At 42.3% G+C, this 18,229-nt stretch overlaps 1 protein-coding gene across 2 annotated transcripts; it reads left to right on the top strand.

Moving 5' to 3' along the window:
- Nucleotides 1-1,679: 1,679 nt before the first annotated feature.
- LOC102222714 lies at nucleotides 1,680-17,404 on the top strand. 2 transcript variants are annotated; one of them, XM_023334176.1, is made up of 10 exons: nucleotides 1,680-1,784; nucleotides 1,890-2,092; nucleotides 8,677-8,771; nucleotides 9,093-9,174; nucleotides 9,907-10,270; nucleotides 10,905-10,979; nucleotides 12,019-13,121; nucleotides 14,427-15,256; nucleotides 15,405-15,650; nucleotides 15,839-17,404. In XM_023334176.1, exons 2-10 carry the CDS (start codon nucleotides 2,007-2,009, stop codon nucleotides 16,090-16,092), a joined length of 3,135 nt encoding a protein of 1,044 aa, XP_023189944.1. In that variant the 5' UTR covers nucleotides 1,680-1,784; nucleotides 1,890-2,006; the 3' UTR covers nucleotides 16,093-17,404. The 2 variants fall into 2 exon arrangements, with proteins under 2 accessions (XP_023189944.1, XP_023189945.1); XM_023334177.1 differs by having other exon boundaries at nucleotides 1,682-1,784; nucleotides 12,025-13,121.
- The last annotated feature ends 825 nt before the right edge of the window (nucleotides 17,405-18,229 follow it).

Genomic DNA, 18,229 nt, shown 5'->3' on the forward strand with positions numbered 1-18,229 from the left:
TGTCTTTAATGTGACAAAATAATCAAGGGAACCCCACTATGTTTCATTGGTTGAGAAGATGATTTGAAGAATTGAACTTTAATTGTTCTTTATCTTCCTGAACAGATCTACTGCTATTGGTTTTTTCTTTGCTCTTAAGTCACAGAGAACTCATTAGCTGTGTATTTAGCCATTTTTAAAGGTAGTTTTCTGTTTTATGTTAAGAATGTGTTCAGAGATGTAAAAACTAGAATGTCATGCACAATCATAAAACAGTATAACCATATCACTTTTTATTTATTAAATCTAAAATTAAACATGATCATCTCAAAGCAGTGCTCCTAATCATTTTCAGAAGCTTACATTCTCTGTTGGTTGGTGGTAGCTCAATCATAAGTAAAGTAAGGATTTTGCTTCTCTGTGGGATTCAGTTCAAAAGAGGAAAGAGTACATCTGCAGGGGTTCAGTAGTCAATTAAATTTAAATTCTTCTGCCAAATTACTCATGATTTCTCATCTGTTGGGAACCAATGGAAAATAATCTGTTTGCCAGTGTAAACCAATTTTTGGAGTAAATATAAAATAGTTTTTAAATGATGGTCTCACTTGTTAAGGGACATTTCTATCTAAAGAAACCTGGGTTTTTGTGAAAAAGCAATTGTCTCTTAAAACTAACAATTCGCCGCCGGCAGAAACAACAGTCATCAAACATCTGCGACAACTAGCAAGCAGTCTTTCAGATAGCTGGGGAGGAATTTCTATAAAGCCAATAAGATGTTTTCTTAATTACAAGTAAAGGGCAGCAGTTTTCAAGGTGAAAATGCTTCCTGAAGCTGGTTAAGTGCCATCATTCACAAAGATCACTCAGGAAGGAAGAAGCATCGCTTTAAAAGAAACATAAAGACATAATTTCCAGATGCATTCAAAGAGATCTTGATTGGAAAAACCATGTTCTGTAGATTGTAAAACTAAAATTCAAGCATTTGGACTTGATGGCCATCGCTGCATTATGAGAGAAAAGGGGGAAGCTGGGAAACCTCAAAAACACCATTTCAGTTGTGAAGCACAAGGGTGGCAGTATCATATTATGTGGTTGTTGTGCAGTATGAGGAACTGCAGCAATTTTATGAAATAATTGGCCTCTTGAGAAAAGAACATTCTGTGTAAAGTAAAACTGGGGTGCAAATGGGCTTTCCTTGTAGACAATGACCATAATCATACTGTAAAACATATATATACATATATACAGTATGTGTGCGTGTGTGAGCGTGTGGGGGTGGGGGTGCGTGTGTTTGTGTAAACCATTTAGTAAAAAAAATAATTTGGGTATTAGACTTAAAGTAGGGAACATTTCAGTAAACAGTCTGTGTACATATTTGATTACAATAATTGCTTGCATGTTCAGCACATACTAAAACAAATCTTCATAACCAAGCTAACAGGTGGTTTGAAGTCACTTTGGTTACGTCATTCTGAGGAGCATTTTGCCAAATTTCAGTGTAGATTCATTCTTATGGCATTTTTGTTCAACTGTTGATTAAATAAAAAAGGTCTGTACTGAATTCTCATCACTCAGCATGAAGTGTTTGTGTGTTTAGAGGACAAACTAAACCTTAACATTTCATTCATCTGTTTTACTCAGACAGTTCATTCTCTTTAGGCGAGTTAATCACTCTTCTTAGAAACGATCTACTTTTTTCATCAGCTTGCTGAGCGGGTCCATTCCTCTGTGGGGGTTGTGGAAATTCCCGGAATTAGTAACGGCAGCGAGCCACCCGTATTACCACACATGTGAAATGACAAAACGTGAGTACTTTTAAATCGACCTTTTTAAATCGACCGATGACACCTTTTAAATCTCTCCCGGATTTGTTTTGTGGCTCGATGGGCGCTGCGGACCCCTCCGAGCAGCGGCAGTGGGAGTGGCCAGGATAACCTTGGTGTGAGGCGGCTGGCTGAGCGGCTGGAGAGCAGCGCGAGAGGCTGAATGGTGAGGCGGTGGAGTATCAGCGTAGTGCTGGCGTGAACATGGCGGAGACCGTGCGCTCGGTCTTCGAATACCGGGATCCACACGGCGACGGAGAAGGCGTCAAAGCGGCACCACCAACTCGCGGGTGAGTCCAGCAGGGGGGGGGGGAAAAAAAAAAAAAGAGGACGTATTAGACTCATAGTGCAAGTGTTTTGCCTGCCTATGGGGAAAAACGCACACGGGTGGGTGTGCGCGCGGTATGTGTGAGGGTGTTTTCGGTGCCACTAAAGTTATTGTCACGCGTTTGTTTTGCTGTTTATCACTATTTAAACCTCGGATGCACCGAAACCAGCTTGTTTCTTCCTCGCTAGCTTGTTTCTGACCGTTAAATCCACCTTGCCGTGCGGCTCCAGAGGGGTCTGTGTGCGTTGGTTTTCATCTGCTGAGTCTCGGACTGAATTCACCGCTTTTACAGAAAACCGTGTGCTTGCTAGTAGCAGGGTTCAGCTAAATAAAGGCGAATATGTGCGTCTTTTGCTGGAAAAAGGCACCACTGCAAGAAATGAACACTTGTTACTCTTTCACGTAGCCCCATAGAGATGTTTTAAAACAGTACTGAACTCCTGATAACTAAAGTTTTCAGTCATGATATTCAAATGTTCACTGTCAGAAAGTTTATTAAACATTGAAGTTTTATAAATTGTTCAGGCAATGATAGCGTGTGTGTGTGTGTGTGTGTCTGCAAGTGCGCGCTCTTGTATGTAGTGCGCGCGCTCACGTGTGATTGTGAGAGAGACTCGCACGGGCGCGCGCGCACACACACGGGGAGAGGAGAGCGTGAGAGAGAAAAGAGCACCTCTCCCTGTGTGCGTGCGTGCGTGTGTGTGTGGGCGTGTGTGTGTGTGTGTTAGAGCAAGGGAAAGAGGAGGGAGTGTGTGTGTTGGATATGGGAGGGGGAGAGAGTGAGTAGTGTGTGCGTGACAGAGTGTGTGTGAGAGTGAGACAGAGATGAGGAGAGGGAGGGGGAGCTCAATGTGCAAGGAGTGTGTGACAAAGAGAACAGGAGTGTGTGTAGTTTGGGGTGTGTGTGTGTGTTCAGAAAAAATGGGTGAGAGTGTGTATGTTGAAAAGAGCAGATAAATGTGTTTTTAGATCGCCTGTGTGTATTCCTGTGAGAAGAGACAGAAAGTTAGAATGAAGAGAGTTGGAAATGAAGGTGTGTTTACTGTGAGGCTGTGAAGGACGTGTGTATGTGTGACAAGAAGCATATAAAAGTGTGTAACTGTGTGAGAGAGGCAGATAGAGGGGAAGTGTGTTAGAGGCACAGAGAAAGGGAGGGGAGTGTGTGTCTGTGTGTGTGTGTGTGTGATCAGAGAGTGGGGGCAGGGACTGTGTGTGTGTTTGTTTGTGTGTGTTTTAGAAAGAGTAAGTGAAGTGTGCATCTGTGTGTGAGCTGCTGTGTGTTTGTGTAACCTAATGCAATGAATAGATTAAAAAAAGCAGGGAATGTGTGTTGGGTGTTTTGGGTTAGGTTGTCCTGAGAGCAAACCTGGCATCTGTCTTTAAGAAACTGAGAGGTGTGTATGATGAGCTGGGGAGAGCAGGTTGAGCAGAGCAAGAGAAGATGGGTGTGTGTGTTGCAGAGAGAGATCGGTGTGTGTGTGTGCGTGCTTAAGAGAGTGAGAAGGAGGGAAAGAGAAGGGACGGGGGTGAGGACATGAGGATGTGCATGTGTGCGCACGTGTCCAATAACTAGCATGTATACATGCAAGCTTTTAAAGCAGAAAGATGGTGTGTGTATGTGTGTGTAGCTTGTGCATATGCTGTCTGTTTGTGTGTTTGTGTATTTGCTCTGGAAGAAGAGTTCTGCGGGTGTGTGTGGGTGTGTGTGTAGGCGTGTGTGTTTGTTCTGCAGTCGGTAAGAATGGGAGGGGTGTGTGTCATGGGGGAGACAGACACAAGGTTTGTGTGTATGTGTGTTGGGGTGTGCATGGGCGAATGTGTGTGCAGCTCCTAGACAAGGGCAGTGGGGGTGCGTGTGTGTGTGTGTGAGTGTTGTACGGAGGGAAGGAAAGTGTTTATGCATCTACTTTGTTTATGAAAGAGGAAAGGACAGTGTGTGTGTATGCATGCTCAAAGGAAAAGTATCTTTGTGTGGGTGGTATGGTATATGTGAGATGGGGGGCTGTTTGTATGTGTGTTGTTATTGAGAGTTGCGTGTGGGGGTGGGCGTGTGTGTGTGTGTGAAGGACGGAGTATACATGAGGCTTACTGAGTTTTTGTGTGCAGTTCAATGTATGTCGAGCAAGCAGCAGGAATAGTTTCATGACAAGAGGTTGCGTGTGTGTATCTTTTTATCCAGCAGCACATTCAGTTTGCTTGTTGGTGGCTAAAGGAGGAATAACTTGTTTGGTGGATGGCGGGTGTGTGTGTGTCAGAAAGTGGAGAAGAGAATATGTTGTGGCAGACATGCATGACTGTGAGAGAGTGTGTGTGTTTGTGTGTGTGAATGAGTGAAAAAGAGAGATGGAACATGAGACTGTGGGCCTGGTTATTTGAGTGTGTGTGTGCGTGTGTGAGTGTGTGTGTGAGGGAGCTTTAGAGGCAGGGGGAGGATGGGGTGTGTGTGTGTGTGTGTGTGTGCATGCATGTGAGCTTGGCTACAGAGAGGATATTTGTGTGTACTGTAAGTGTGTGTGTGTCAGTGTGTTTGCGTGCCTGTTAGCCTGAGAGGGAGGGGGAGTGTGTGTGTGTGTGTGTGTTAGAGAGAGTTAGTTAGCGCTCGTTTGTGTGCCTCAGCGTATGTGCCTGTTCCTGCAGGGAGGGGGAGTGAGAGAGATGTTTGTTGCGTGTGCACATGTGGCTTGTGTGAGCTCTGTGTGTCTCTATGTGGGTCTAGAGTATGCACTTTTTTTGTTTGCGTATTTGTGCGTGCATGTAGGTTGGTGGGAGGGGAGCTGTGTGTGTGTGTTGTTTAGAAGGGAGAGAACTGTTCAGGGAGGGAAGATGGAGAGAATCGATGGAGAGGGTGAGACAGAATGAGAGACGTATGGAGGGAGATGTTAAGGGGTCAGCTCAGTCAGGAAGTAGTGGTGAGACAGATTTGGTCAGCAAGAAAGTTTGAGAAAACTTATTGAACTGAACAGACCCAAAATATTCTAACAAACATAAACTTTGTGTGTTTTTCTAAGAAGAAAACTGCTTACATAAACGCAGTGTGAGTAATAGTGTAAACATTATTGTACTGAAAATATTTGAAGTGTAAGTATCTGAGTTGATTTGGCAATATTTCTGTATCCTGCATGTTGAGATGCACCAATTCGAGTTTTCCTGTGTTGTGTGTTTCTTTTTATATAAGAAGAAAAAAAAAGTTTTCAATAAAAAGAAAATTGGCAGAATCAGATCTCAGGTATAGACTTATGGCTGTTTCTGGAAGAAGAGTTGTGTGTGTTTGTGTGTGTGTTTGCTCTGCAGTCAGCCTGTCACAATAACAAATTTTGATAGACATTGTTTTTGTTCTGGGACAAAAGCAAATCTTGTCCCAAAACTTCTTGCCATAAACGATAATGTTGTTTTATTATGTAATACATAATAATCATATTTTCAAGTAATATAATAGTAATAATGGAAGAACAATGCAATAACACTTTCTCAAAGATCAATAAATTTTAAATTCTGATGAACATTTAAACATTGAAACTGAAAGACATTTTAAATATCCAAAATAAATAAACAAAACAACAGAAACAACAAATAAAGTGAATTCTGAAGTCTGTTGACAAAATTGTCTTTCATAAAAGGGATAGTTGAGACCAAAGCGACAAAAAAAGAAAAATGATAAACCAAACAAATGAAAATTATTTGTTTGTTTTAGTTTATCATGCGATTAATTAATTTATTGTTCATTGTGACATGCCATATGCTTCTTATCATTTGAATGCTATTTAAACAGTAAAAGCCTATTATTGCAAAATTTCATCAACTTTATTATGTTAATATTCTGGTTATGGGGAAAGAATCGGTGTGGTATATCCCAACCTGGAGTCTCCATGAAACACTAGATTATTGGTTTGTATTCAGTGATATTGAATAAATAAATCACTGAGTCAGAGATTTATTTCATGTTCTGGTCTCTTGAAAAATGGTTTTAGTAATAATTATTATTACCATATTTATTAATCTTGAGACTAATATGTAATAATTGGGTGTTTAGTAAAGAATTGTTGAAGGATTTAAAAGACAATTATTACAATTAAAGGTGCTAATTTATCAAGTTCTACAACAAATATTGGAATAAAATGAGAAGTAAGAATTAAATTTGAGTCATTAATCATAACAAGTCATCAACAAAGACAGATTTCTGTTTTTACCAGCCCCAACTACAACTTTGTGACATGATCCATCAGTTGAAGCACGCAAGTCAAGACACTGAAATTCCTTTTGATCTTGAGATCTGTGAACTACATTTTTGCTACTACTCTTCAGGGTTCTGAGCGTAAAGCAGTAATGTCTGCTCTGTTAACTGACTACTCAGAGCAGTTTTCAGACAGGCAAGCTGTTTTAACTACACATGGAGCGCTAACTGTAGCGTTATAACTGTACGCCGCTGACGGGCCTAACTACAACTCCTGAGCAGTGATTTGACCCTTTTTTTGTACTTACGGAGTTTTGGTTATTTCATTAAAATAATTGCAATGTTTTTTTTTTACACACCAGTTTGCATCTATTCTTACATTCAAAGATGTAAAAGTGATTTCCGATAATTAGTCTGTCGTTCACTACTACAACAGAGCTATACTTTAGTAGGTGCTAGACATTTTGTCTTCTTGTTTTGTACTTTATCAGTTATGATCTTTTCTTTCCCTCATTAGAGGCGTTTTGATAAATTGATGAAGTGAATTTACCCTTTTATTACTAATATGCATAATTATTGATGACTCAAGGCTAGAAAGGAGCATTGTGAATGCTGTTAAATTACAGTTTGTAAAAAGAAATCAGAATTGACAGTCTTGGGAAGTCTAAGTTAAGTTTTTGAATCTTCAATCAGCTCTTGTTAATGATCTTTTTTTCCCTCAAAATTGATATTTGTGTGTTTGCTGTAGATGAAACATTTTCAAAGAAAAACTATGAACCCATATGAAGTTGTACCCTCTTAAACACTGAAGTTTGCATGCGGCGTCACAAATGTAGATGTGAGTGGACTGGCTCAATCAAAATGTTGATGTCTGTTCACTATGCATCTCTTTATTCATTTTTGCTCTCTATTCTCAGTCTGTTATTCCATTGCTTAAGTTTTGTATCGAAACTATTTAGCTTATTTTTTACCACCAGCTCTTGTTTGTGTGCGAAAGGCGCATCGATTCACATATTAACATGGACAGTACTGATCAAATCCAAAGCATGATCTTCCCATGGCCTACTTTCAAAAGACTCCAGTGTCATGTGAGGGGAAACAGACTGATGGGGAAAACAAAGCTGAGATTTGTGGTCGCAGAACCAGCTCAGATTCTTCAGAGGCAGGATGAGTTTGGCTCTTCTAAGCGTGGCTGTTTTGACATGGATTTATTCTGAAGGAGATAATCTGACTTGTCCGCTCTGGGCGCACACAAGTGGCAGCGTTCTGTGCTCGGAAGTCATCATACTTTGTTAACGATATGGAGTAAATCATAGGATATTATGCTTTTTTTTTTAAAGATTTTTTTTTGGTACTAGTGACCTTTTATTGAACAGTAATTTGAGAGGAGAAAGGATGAAGAGAAGGCGAAGATGTGCAGCAAATGGCCCAAGACCAGGAATCGAATTCAGGACAACTGCACTGAGGATTATGTCGTTTTTTATTTTTTTAATTTTTTTTTTATACTTTGTGGGCTCTAGTGTCCCTTATATGAAAGTAGGCTGACAGGAAAGGGGGAAGGAGAAAAGGGAAGACATGCGGCAAATATCGTCGGGTCCGGGAGTAGAACCCGCGACAGCCGCGTCGAGGACTCAAGGCCTCCAAACATCCCCTACGCCACTACAGCACGCCCGAGGATGTCATTTCTGATGTAGAAAGTGGTGAAAGTAGGAGCAGAGTTCTTTTTATTTATTTATAAGTTTTAAAGATCTGGATGCACTCTTGTATTACAAAAACAAACTTGTAGTTCTTTTAATAAAAGGGAAAAAATACATAACAGTGTGCTCAGTATTGACTGATTCATCAAGATGTTTAAGGCACTTTGCATGTGTTTCGCTGAATTTTATTTAACTCTACTGCAGTCTTAGCACGATGCTCAGGTGGAGCGCGGCAAATGTTGAGCCAACGTAGAGGCTCGGGGAGTGGTTATCCTATTAGACGTCACTTTCCGAAACCGCACAAAAAATCTTGTAAAAGTGCACACAGGGTCAGTGCGACCACACAGAGTAAAAAACTTGAGGGGTCCAGATGCCCCTGTCTCTTAAGACCGCGGGAGGGTAAAGGTGGACTACATGTAGGTTTTATCTTAGCAAGTTGTGCAGCGTACATTTACTCATTTTTGAGGGAGTTTGTATTGATTTAATTGAATAGAAAACCCTTTAATGTTCCAGAATGTATTGACATTGGGGGGATTCAGGTATACCAACAGAAAGTAAATGGAAGTATATTCAAACTAAGGTAAAAACTGGTGGCCCTCTCTGACCAACGTGAAGCTTGGCTGCTAGACACACTGATTAAATGATAATTGGGAGTTTTCTTTCATGTGTGTTCTGCAGGCGTGGCTGTGGAAGGAAAAGAAAAGGGACACCTGTGAAGGTCTTTGTAACACACACTGAGGAAGAGAGCGTGCCTGAGCAAAGCATCAGCCCAGGTATGTATGCGTGTGTGTATGTGTGTCTTTCGGGTACATTCTGCATGTCATGTTCTTCTAGCCATTAGCTGGAATTGTGTGTATGTTTGAGCACTGTCTGCATGTGCATCTGTCTGTGTGTGTACAATTATTGTGGGGGCGGACTGTGAGTATGTGAGTGACCTACTTCTGGTCATGTTTGAATGTGTGTATCTGACTACATATGTGCATCTGTGCCTGTGTGCACTGCAAGAGATGAGGTTGTGACCCTTGTGTTCATGTGTGTGTATCTGTGTGTGTCCCTGGCGTGTAATCCTCGTCCACATACCGCTGTACTCGCAGGTGATCGAAAGGAGGGAGGAGAGAGTAAACGTCCATCACTGGACGCACCTTCCTACATCACACACCCTCCTCATCACACCTGGTGAGTTCACGTTGATCTGCTCCTGTTGGTTGTTTTAACTGGCATCTTATAAAACTCAAGTTTTTAGAAAATGATCAACTATTGCTGATTTTTACCCGATTACTTGAGGACTGCTTAATTTAAGCTCTTCACATTTGAGTCACTTTCTTTGGCTGCCACCAACCATTCAGGTCTTGATTTCATCCACATAATCAAGCTGAGTTGAAGCTGAAGTGTGTGTTTGGTTGGAAAATCTGTATTTATTAAAGCTATATTTTTAAATGTCCAGAAAACATGACATTTAAAATTAAAATATTATATTAGACACATTTAAAAAAACATATTTAGTGTGTAGATGTGGGCTTAATGAAAAGTACAGTATGTTTAATACTATTCAAATGTTATTTTCAAAAGGTACTTTTAATCTGAATGCATAATCTAATTTATTGAACAGGATTAACTTTACAAAGTGTAAGCATATCTTTTAGAATGCTCTTGCAAGGCATTGCATGATATCTGGGGAAATGTTGCTCTGATCAGAAATCAGAAGCGGAGTAGAATGTGAGTCACAAACTACGATATGTTTTAGTAAACCAGATATCCCAGCATGTAACAGACTTCTTCAACTGCATTTATTTATTTTAAATATTGAATCTTTTTTTGATTAAATGACAACACCAGTGATTTGGCAGGATATTACTGTGCATGTTGCTTTTTTCTCCCCTTTCATCATTTAATCCTTTGTCTTTCCAGCGGTCCACCAGAGCAGACTCGAGATAAGGTCTCCCGTGGATCCAAGGTCAGCTCAGCGTCCACCCCGGCTCCGCCTCCCACTGCTTCCTCAGCCCCGACGCTGACCCCTGTGCCCGCTCCGGCCCCAGCCACCACAGCTTCAGCTCAGGGCCCGACTCTGACCCCAGCTTCCACAGCTCCAGCTGCTCCCACTGCCTCGGCGCCGGCTCCGACAGCCATGTCCTTCCCTCCATCCCCCAACTGCCGCATCAGGGAGGTCCATTGTGGCAGCCAGGTGCGCCTGGTCGTTATCGCCATTCGAGACATCACCAAGGGAGAGGAGATCACCGTTGACTACAGCCTGACCGAGTGGGGAGAGAATCTAGTGAGAGAAATATATTTTTGATTAGTCCTTGTGTGGAGTTATCCCACTCCTCCCCTTTGCTGTTTCAATAAGTCGTCTTCATTTCTGTAAAAACAGATGCATGAAATATCTGACGTCAGACAAACATATGTTTGTCCTCACACTGCTGATAACACTCACACACACTCACAATCACCCTCCTTCTGCATGCACAAGCTAAACAAGGCATATGGTTGCCATGGTGATGACAGAGCTCCATCTCTCCTTCTACCTATAGTGCTGTAGCAACAGTAACCATGGTTATAACATGACATTTGTTGCTGTGATGGACCCCATTAAATTTGATGAATATTTTAAACCAATGACACCAGAAACTGTTTAAGAAGTTGTGAAACAGCGAAAATAAAGCTTCAGGATGGTTGATGAGCTCGAAGACATTCTTTTACTGCATGCAGGCCTTTCAGTTTAATCTGGCTTTGCTTCTCAGCCGTCTCATATTTAAAGCTTGTTTCAAACAATATCTCTTTCTTTCTTAGTCTACTTCACTAATGTGTTTTCCTGCTCTCTGAGTGACAGCTGAGGCTGATTGTAATGCTAAATATTAATGAGCGTTGTGCCTGCTGCTGGTTTAATCTGAGTTTTATGCGTTCCTCAGGGTTTCCGTGCAACTGTGTCTCCAGCGCAACCGGAGTGTAACTCAGACTCTGAAAATAGCAACAATATGAAAAAGGTAAAACAATGTCTCCTGTTTACACATTCAGACATTTATAATATCTGTCTGACTGGATTTTGCACATCATATATAGTTTGTGGGATATAAACCATTTTATTTATTTTCTTAATGCCGTTAAGGTTTTTCTGTGGCTGAAATTAATGTCTTCATCCCAGTCCAGTTCCAAGCCCTATAAGAATCAGAGCCAGACATAAGAGAACCAGATTTGCATCCTTAAACTCTTCTTAAGGGAATGCTCCTCTAAAACATTTCAGAAAAAAAATATAGTCTGAGGCTAAATCTTGTGTGTGAACTGTTCCTTCTTAAACTACATGTCTAAAGACAAAAATAACTTTAATACATTTCTTAATATGTAATGAGTATGTTGGGATAATTTTGCAAAGGCTTTTAATAATAAAGAGCCAATTTCATTAACTTTTTTATGTGAGATGTAATTCTTTTCACGTTTTTTGACTCTGATAAAGGCCACAAGCCATAACGCATTGATGTACAAATAAAGTAACTTAACACAATTCAAGTGATGTTGAAGATTTACATAAAACAACTTATTCCACAAAAGTAAACAAATATAAATGATATGCATGTTTTTATTTTATTTATTTTTCACCATATTTTGTTTTGTCTGTTTTTAATTTTCTGAAATGTATGCTTTAGTACATAAGCATATTTTTTAAAATCTAAAATAAATAATTTTGGCAATGCATAACAGATGGACGTTTCTCTTATGAACTTGTAAGGACTTCATGTTACTCGGTTACCTTTAAATACAAAACCAGTTCAACTAGTTGCCTTCAGAAATTGATTGATTAGTTAATAATCCCTCTGGTCTCTGGTGCTGTCCTGACTCCTGGCAGCATAAACATAATCTATAACATAAAAAAACTAAAGTTTGAAAAAGTCCTAAGTGTGACTAGTTTGGGAGGAACTGTGAAGGCGGTGACAGACTGAAACACAGCAGAAAACAAACCTCATCCAAACCCCAGTTCCGTTTTTATCATTGCTATTGTAACATTACCTTGACATTTGCATCCTTTTGGTCCAGGAAGACGAGCCCCTCTCTCTGACCGCCCAGCAGCATCGGCAGCAGCAGCAGCAGGAGTTTGTCACCCCGTCCTGGTCCCTCTCCCCATCTTCTTCCCCCGTCTCTCACTCTGACGCCAGCGACTCTGACGCTGCAGATGAAGACAACTCCAGCCCCCGTGGTCGTGCACTTCGCCGGCGGAAGAAGCGTCGTGGCACTCCTTCCAAAAAAAAGATCCCCCATCGGACCTCACCCCGACGCCCTTCGCCTGTCTCCCCCTCCAGCGTCCCACATCATAACCGTACCTTACCTTTGTCCCCGTCTCCTGCCTGCTCATCTTCCTTCCCCTCCTCAAGTTCGACCAAACCTGAATTCAAAACTCCAACCTGTTTGGATTCTGGGAACGGGGGAAATCTCACCGCAAATGTCCCAAGAGAAGGAGTGTCCACCGACTCCACACGCCAAACCTGTGAACACTGCGGACGCCACTTCCGCTCACTGGGCCGCCACCTGGACAAACACCACGCCCACCAGCCTGACGTGTGCTCCGCTCTCGTCGAGCGCTACACACAGATGCCACGTCTGCATGCGCATGGCACAAACTCTGCTTCACTGCACTCTCACACAGAGAACCACTCCAGGTTCTCCCAGGTCAGAGGACAGAGCAGTGTCCAGGACCTGTCCATGACCCCACCCTCTCTCACCTCAGCAGACCAATCCCACGACTCCTCTGGGAGAAGCTCCACCAGTCCTGTCCTGACTCCCCTGCACGGGCAGAACGCAGTGGCAGTGTCCGTCCTAAAGAGGAGCCCCCCACCTGTGGCGGTGACACAGTCCAGGAAAGGAGGGGTGAGGAGATTAAAGAAAGAAAAAAGGATGGAGGAAGAGGAGGACATGGAAGATGTAAATATGGATGTAGTGGACATAAAGAAAGAGGAGTCAAAAGAGGAGGAGGAGTTGGAGGTGGTGTCCCCTCAGTCCTTCAACAGCAAAACAGCTGAAAAAATAGCAGCACCAAAAAAAGAGGAGGATGAAGAGGAGGAAGAAAATGATGTGAATGGAATCATGGAAATTGAGGATGACAGTGGGACGGAGGAAAAAGAAAAGGAGTTGCTGAGGTAATTTGTTTTTTCTTTACGCAAGTTGAATAACGTTTGTTACCATGCAGCTTTTTCATCTGTTAGCATCTATTTTCTCTAATCCACATGGCTTTACAATTATATTTACAAATAAATGTGTTCATCCTCACTAATGTATTAATAAATGACCAACAAGCTTCGGGGACATTTCTGACTGGACTGCTATTCTTTTAAGTTATTAGAGATCATTTAAACCACATGGTTTTCTGGAACAAACCCTACTTTAAAGCCTGATCCTTTAAATTACACAAGGGTTTAGGCTCAGGCCATTGCAGGAGCTTAATGTCAGCCACTTTATTCATTCAAAATCTAATTTCTAGTCTTTTGTCTTGTTGAACATCCAACTTTGCTCATCTGACCCAAACAATCATCACTGATTAAATTTTGGTTGAGATGTTCAAGATCATCCAAAATTTCATCATGAAATGGAAGAAACTTAAATATCAGTGTTATTGTCCTCAGTGAAGTTAGGCTCGGTTCACACTGCAGGCAACTCTTAGTCCCATTTCTTTTTTTTTTTAGTCCTCGTTACGTTTTCAAAAAGTTCAGATTTTTTTTCACCCTGAAAAAAAAAATCAGATTTATGCCACTTCCATATGTGGTGCTGAATCTGATGCGCATTTTGAAATTGTCTGCAGTCAGAACGGTCATGTTGTATTTTATCTGACTTTTGTGTCATTGATGTGAGACACGGGTCATAGATCTGCAGGATAAGAATCCAAACACGGTAAGTCCGTATTTGGATTTACAAAACAATGCCTTAAAATTATGATACCGAAATTCTGAAATGCAGAAGTTGCAGAAATGCTCCACAAAAGACCATTTCTGTTAGTTGTGCTTTTTTTAAAATGATCTTTCTTCATCTTATAATCTTGTGACAACACTGTTGCTTTCCATTGCTGAATAACTTTAAAATAAAACCGAAGACGGCAGCATCCATTTTTACTTTCCTGAACATTGCACAGCTGTGTGACGTCAATGTTCTTCAAAGAGGCGAAAATGTGTATTTGTAAGTAAGTGTTGCGAATTAGCTATGGCTATATATACTGTGATGCAGGCCATTGGTTGTTTTGATGTTTTTTGTATCTGTCGCTATCAAACAATAAAAAAAAATCTACAGTTAACTCGGGCTCAGGACCTGGGAAAAGAAATCATTTAAATGAGACATTAAAAGTCCCAAATTAATGACATTCATGTCCGTTCTAACTGTACGAACATAAACTCATGTCTGCCACTGTTGTTACTGAAACTTTGGGGCTGAAAAAAGTCCTCTGTGTCTTGCAGTGGTTCAGGCCGTCACCACATGCTGCCCCTCCTGTCCTCTCTGTCCTCTCTGGTCCTGTACCTCCGTCGGCTCCAGCACTCTGCGTTCCTGTCTCTGTCCCGGCAGCTGCAGTCCTCCGAGGCCTGGCGCCTGCTCTGCCACTCCAGCCTGGCGCTCCTCATCCTGTACAACCGAAGACGCGAGTGCGAGGTCTCCAAGTTGACCATCGCCGAGTATCGCGTTCGCGTCACCCCTCAGTGCCCTGTCCCCGTCCCTCCTGGTGCCCCCCCAGCTCTCACGCCGCTGGAGGCTTCCCTCTCCCCGTTTGAGCGACTCGTTCTTCCTCATCTGCCTAGAGTCGGGGTCCAGGGGAAGCGCGGGCGCATCCAGCCGCTCATCCTCCCCCCACACTGCGAGCCCTGTCTGGAGCTGCTCCTGCAGACCCGTCATGATGTCGGCATAGACCCCGTCAACCCGTACATCTTTGCCCGCCCCTACCACTCTCCTGCCACCCCTCTGCGCGGCACCGACCTCCTCCGTAGCCTGGCCCGCTCCAGCGGCACCCGCAACCCCAGGGCCTTGACCCAGGCCAGGGTCCGCCGGCAGGTGGCCATCCTGACCCAGCTGCTGCTGCTGGGGGAGGGAGAGGAGCCGGGGCAGCCAGGAGGCGGCGCTGTGGAGCGGCTGGAGCACTTCCTAGAGAGGGAGTACCACGTGACGCAGATCTGCACCGGAATCGGCCAAGACCCGGGTTTGATGGGCAGAGTGGGCCGAGTGGTGCTGTGTGGGGAGAGAGACGGCGTTCTGTTCAGAGGGATGAGCCTGAACCACATCTGCCTGGAGCTGGATGGTGAGACAAATTAACAGAAACATGATGAGTCAGTTCCAGGATTAGTGTTTTATTGTTCCTTCCTAGGAGAAGATTTTTGGGTGAAATTATATTTTAATGATTTTAAGTCTGTAAGGCGTCTGGTTCTGATTCCAAATTTGATTTCCAGTTTTGTCAGGAAACTCTGCGGACTCTTTCTCGGAGGGAGACTCGGATGGGGAACATGTGAAAGAGAAGCCCCTGGTGACCCCCCCGACCTCTGCTCTGAGCCCTCCACCCACCCTGCTTTACGTCAGGAAAGGCAAAAACAACGGCAGGGTGGGGCGGCCCAAGAAGATCAAGAACGTCCAATCAGCCTTTTCCCCGCTGCTCCCTCCTCCACCTCTTCCACCTGCAAACCGCAGGAGAGGCTCAGGTTGGCCCCGTTACTACTGTTACACTCAGCAACGTTTTTATGAAATCCAAAGATGCAGACAAAATAAGCAACATTTTCAATTCAAAAACCCTCTTTGCTGCTAAGTTATTGAATAAATGGACACATGAACTCAACAACAAAGACATTGCTTTTAATCTACAGTATTTCCTCTCTCTCCTACATTGCAGGGAAGCGAGGGGTCCTGAAGCGTCCCTGGTCAGAGGCGGAGCGTGCAGCAGTTGAAGAGCATCTAACCAAAAACATCAATGAGCTCCGTGTCCCCGCGAAGGCCGACTGCGAACGCTGCCTGCAGCAGTGCCCTCTGTTGGTCAACAACCACCGTGACTGGCGAGCGGTCAAGTTCTACTGTCACAACCGGATTCAGCTGCTGAAGAAAAACCAGCGGCGTGAAAGCCAACCACAGCCGCTCACCGTCTGCTGAGAGAGCGGGAGACCCGGGGTGCTTTTTTTAAATTTTTTTATTTTAAATTCAGAGCAGCCAATCTTATCACATGCTGGCCTGCTTTCCTTAAAACGGATACATTTGGAGAGTCCTTATTTCACTAACTCTCTGAGAGTGGACCTTTTTGTTTTACAAAAGAGAAAAAAAAATCTTCTGCTCAGTTTTAAGGTCTTAAATTAACACTAGAGTGAGTATGATGTTCCTACTCTGAAAGCTGGTTGGATGAAGAACAGTGGAAGTGGATCGCAGCGTCTGCCACTTCCTGGCTGAGTTCGTGTAGAAGGATGTAATATCCTCTATCCAGAATACATACACTATAGAGATGTGTTAAAAAGAAGGGCAGCTGATCCCTACTGTGTTGAACAGACTTTGTGAAGTAGCATTAGTCTTCAGAACAATGGGAGACGTTTGTAGGACATGGCCTGTGCTCATCGTTTTCAACTAAGATTTCTCCTAAGATAAGCTAGTTCTTCTTTTCAGACAATTGACTGTGCTATTCTTACTATGGTTTAAGTGATATTTGGACCTTTAATGACACACAAGGTACTACATTTCTAAAGTAAACCCCCCACTCCAAAGAAAACACAACATTTCATCAGCATGGAGCTAAGAGTTTGGTACTTAGAGTTCACAGCTTCATAAAGTCCAAAAAGTTTTAAACTGCTGTGAAAGCCTGTTGTCTTTTGTCTGCTTTTCAGTCTGTCTGAGTTGTGTTGCTGCCCTGAGCAACTTTATTTGCTTTATTTTTCTGCTTGTTGCAGAATTGTTTTTTAAAGCCTCAAGAAGGTGCTATAGGCCAACAAGCTATCATTATATGTGTAAAGAGGTTTTCCTTTGGTTGTGTTAATGTTAGTGTAAGGGCATTTATTGGAGAAATGAAAACATATTGTGTTGTCTGCAGTCCTCCCTAGAGCTCCTCCTGTCATTTTGCTCCACCAGATTTTTGGTTTTGCTCCAAATCTGCGTCTGTCAGACTAAACCCTCCACTAAAACCTCACATCAGATACTTGAAGTTATTTCAGTCTTTTTCAGAATATCTTTCCTCCTGTAATGCTCTAGACTGGCCAGTTACACTTGTACATAATAAATATATTACCAATATGCTAACTGGTTGCTCGAGTTACTGTTGCGTAGTTTTTCCTGTCCACTTCTGAGTTCATGCTGCGTGTAAATAAGCCTGTTTTGTAAATACTCCTCAGAGAATCAAAGGAAAAACACAATGTATGACATGACCTGGTTATTGTGTTATGTTTTTTCTTTTATATAAATCTTATAAAAAGTTAAAGCTTCATTTGTGTTGTGGGTATTTATTTCACTGGAAATTGTTTCGTTGTGCCTATATTAAGGTTGCACGATATCTGTAGTATCGATATCGGCTGATGTTGGTCATGTTTCAACATATTCCTCAAATATATTGCAAAAATCTCTTGGTATTTCTAAGAATTGGTCATGCTCGTCAAAGTTCCCAGTGTTTTTGGTGAAGAAAGAAGTACAAGTAACCTGTCCTACCATCACAAACCTCAAGTCTTTTGCCATTTGAGCCAGAATTAAGTTAAAAGCAATTTTAATATAGTATTTATATATTTTCTTCTTTTGCTCAATAAACTAAATTTACAACATTTTAATGAAATGAACAAAATAGCCGTGTAGAAAAGGGATCAGTAACTATTTATAGGTCAGAATCATAAACGGGGTTTCACTGTTTGGCCCTACTAAAGCCACACAGTTTCCTAAAATGTTTTGGCCGATTTCTTCCTATTTTCTTGGTTTTGTTCCTCAGCAACATGAACAAGAACATGGGTTCAGTAGTACTTTGAAAAGGCGTGTTTGTTTAGCAGATTTTCATGACTTGCTGTGCTGAAGTCACTGAATGCGTCAATCACTTTGCTGCTGAGTTGAGTTTGCACCATCCCTGAATTATGTGCCACTCTTTGGACGCTGCCGAACGGTTGTTATGGTCACTTGTTCACCTCAAGGTGCCCTTAATTGATGCTGCAGTACTTTTTTTACAAGTAGTTTTGGATTTCTTTTAAAACTCCACCTACATCCTTCTTGCTATTTGTAGTGAGAAAAATCTGCAATTTCAGTCCAGTCTTGTTTGTCCCAGGTTGAGCTG

This window comes from Xiphophorus maculatus, chromosome 5, assembly GCF_002775205.1.
Source record: "Xiphophorus maculatus strain JP 163 A chromosome 5, X_maculatus-5.0-male, whole genome shotgun sequence".
NCBI classification, from domain to species: domain Eukaryota; kingdom Metazoa; phylum Chordata; class Actinopteri; order Cyprinodontiformes; family Poeciliidae; genus Xiphophorus; species Xiphophorus maculatus.

Coding starts and splice junctions, on each gene's coding strand:
- LOC102222714 (XM_023334176.1), top strand. CDS start 2,007: ATGGCGGAGACCGTGCGCTCGGTCTTCGAATACCGGGATCCACACGGC. Junction 8,772..9,092: donor TGAGCAAAGCATCAGCCCAG/GTATGTATGCGT, acceptor CTGTACTCGCAG/GTGATCGAAAGGAGGGAGGA. Junction 15,257..15,404: donor CATCTGCCTGGAGCTGGATG/GTGAGACAAATT, acceptor TTTGATTTCCAG/TTTTGTCAGGAAACTCTGCG.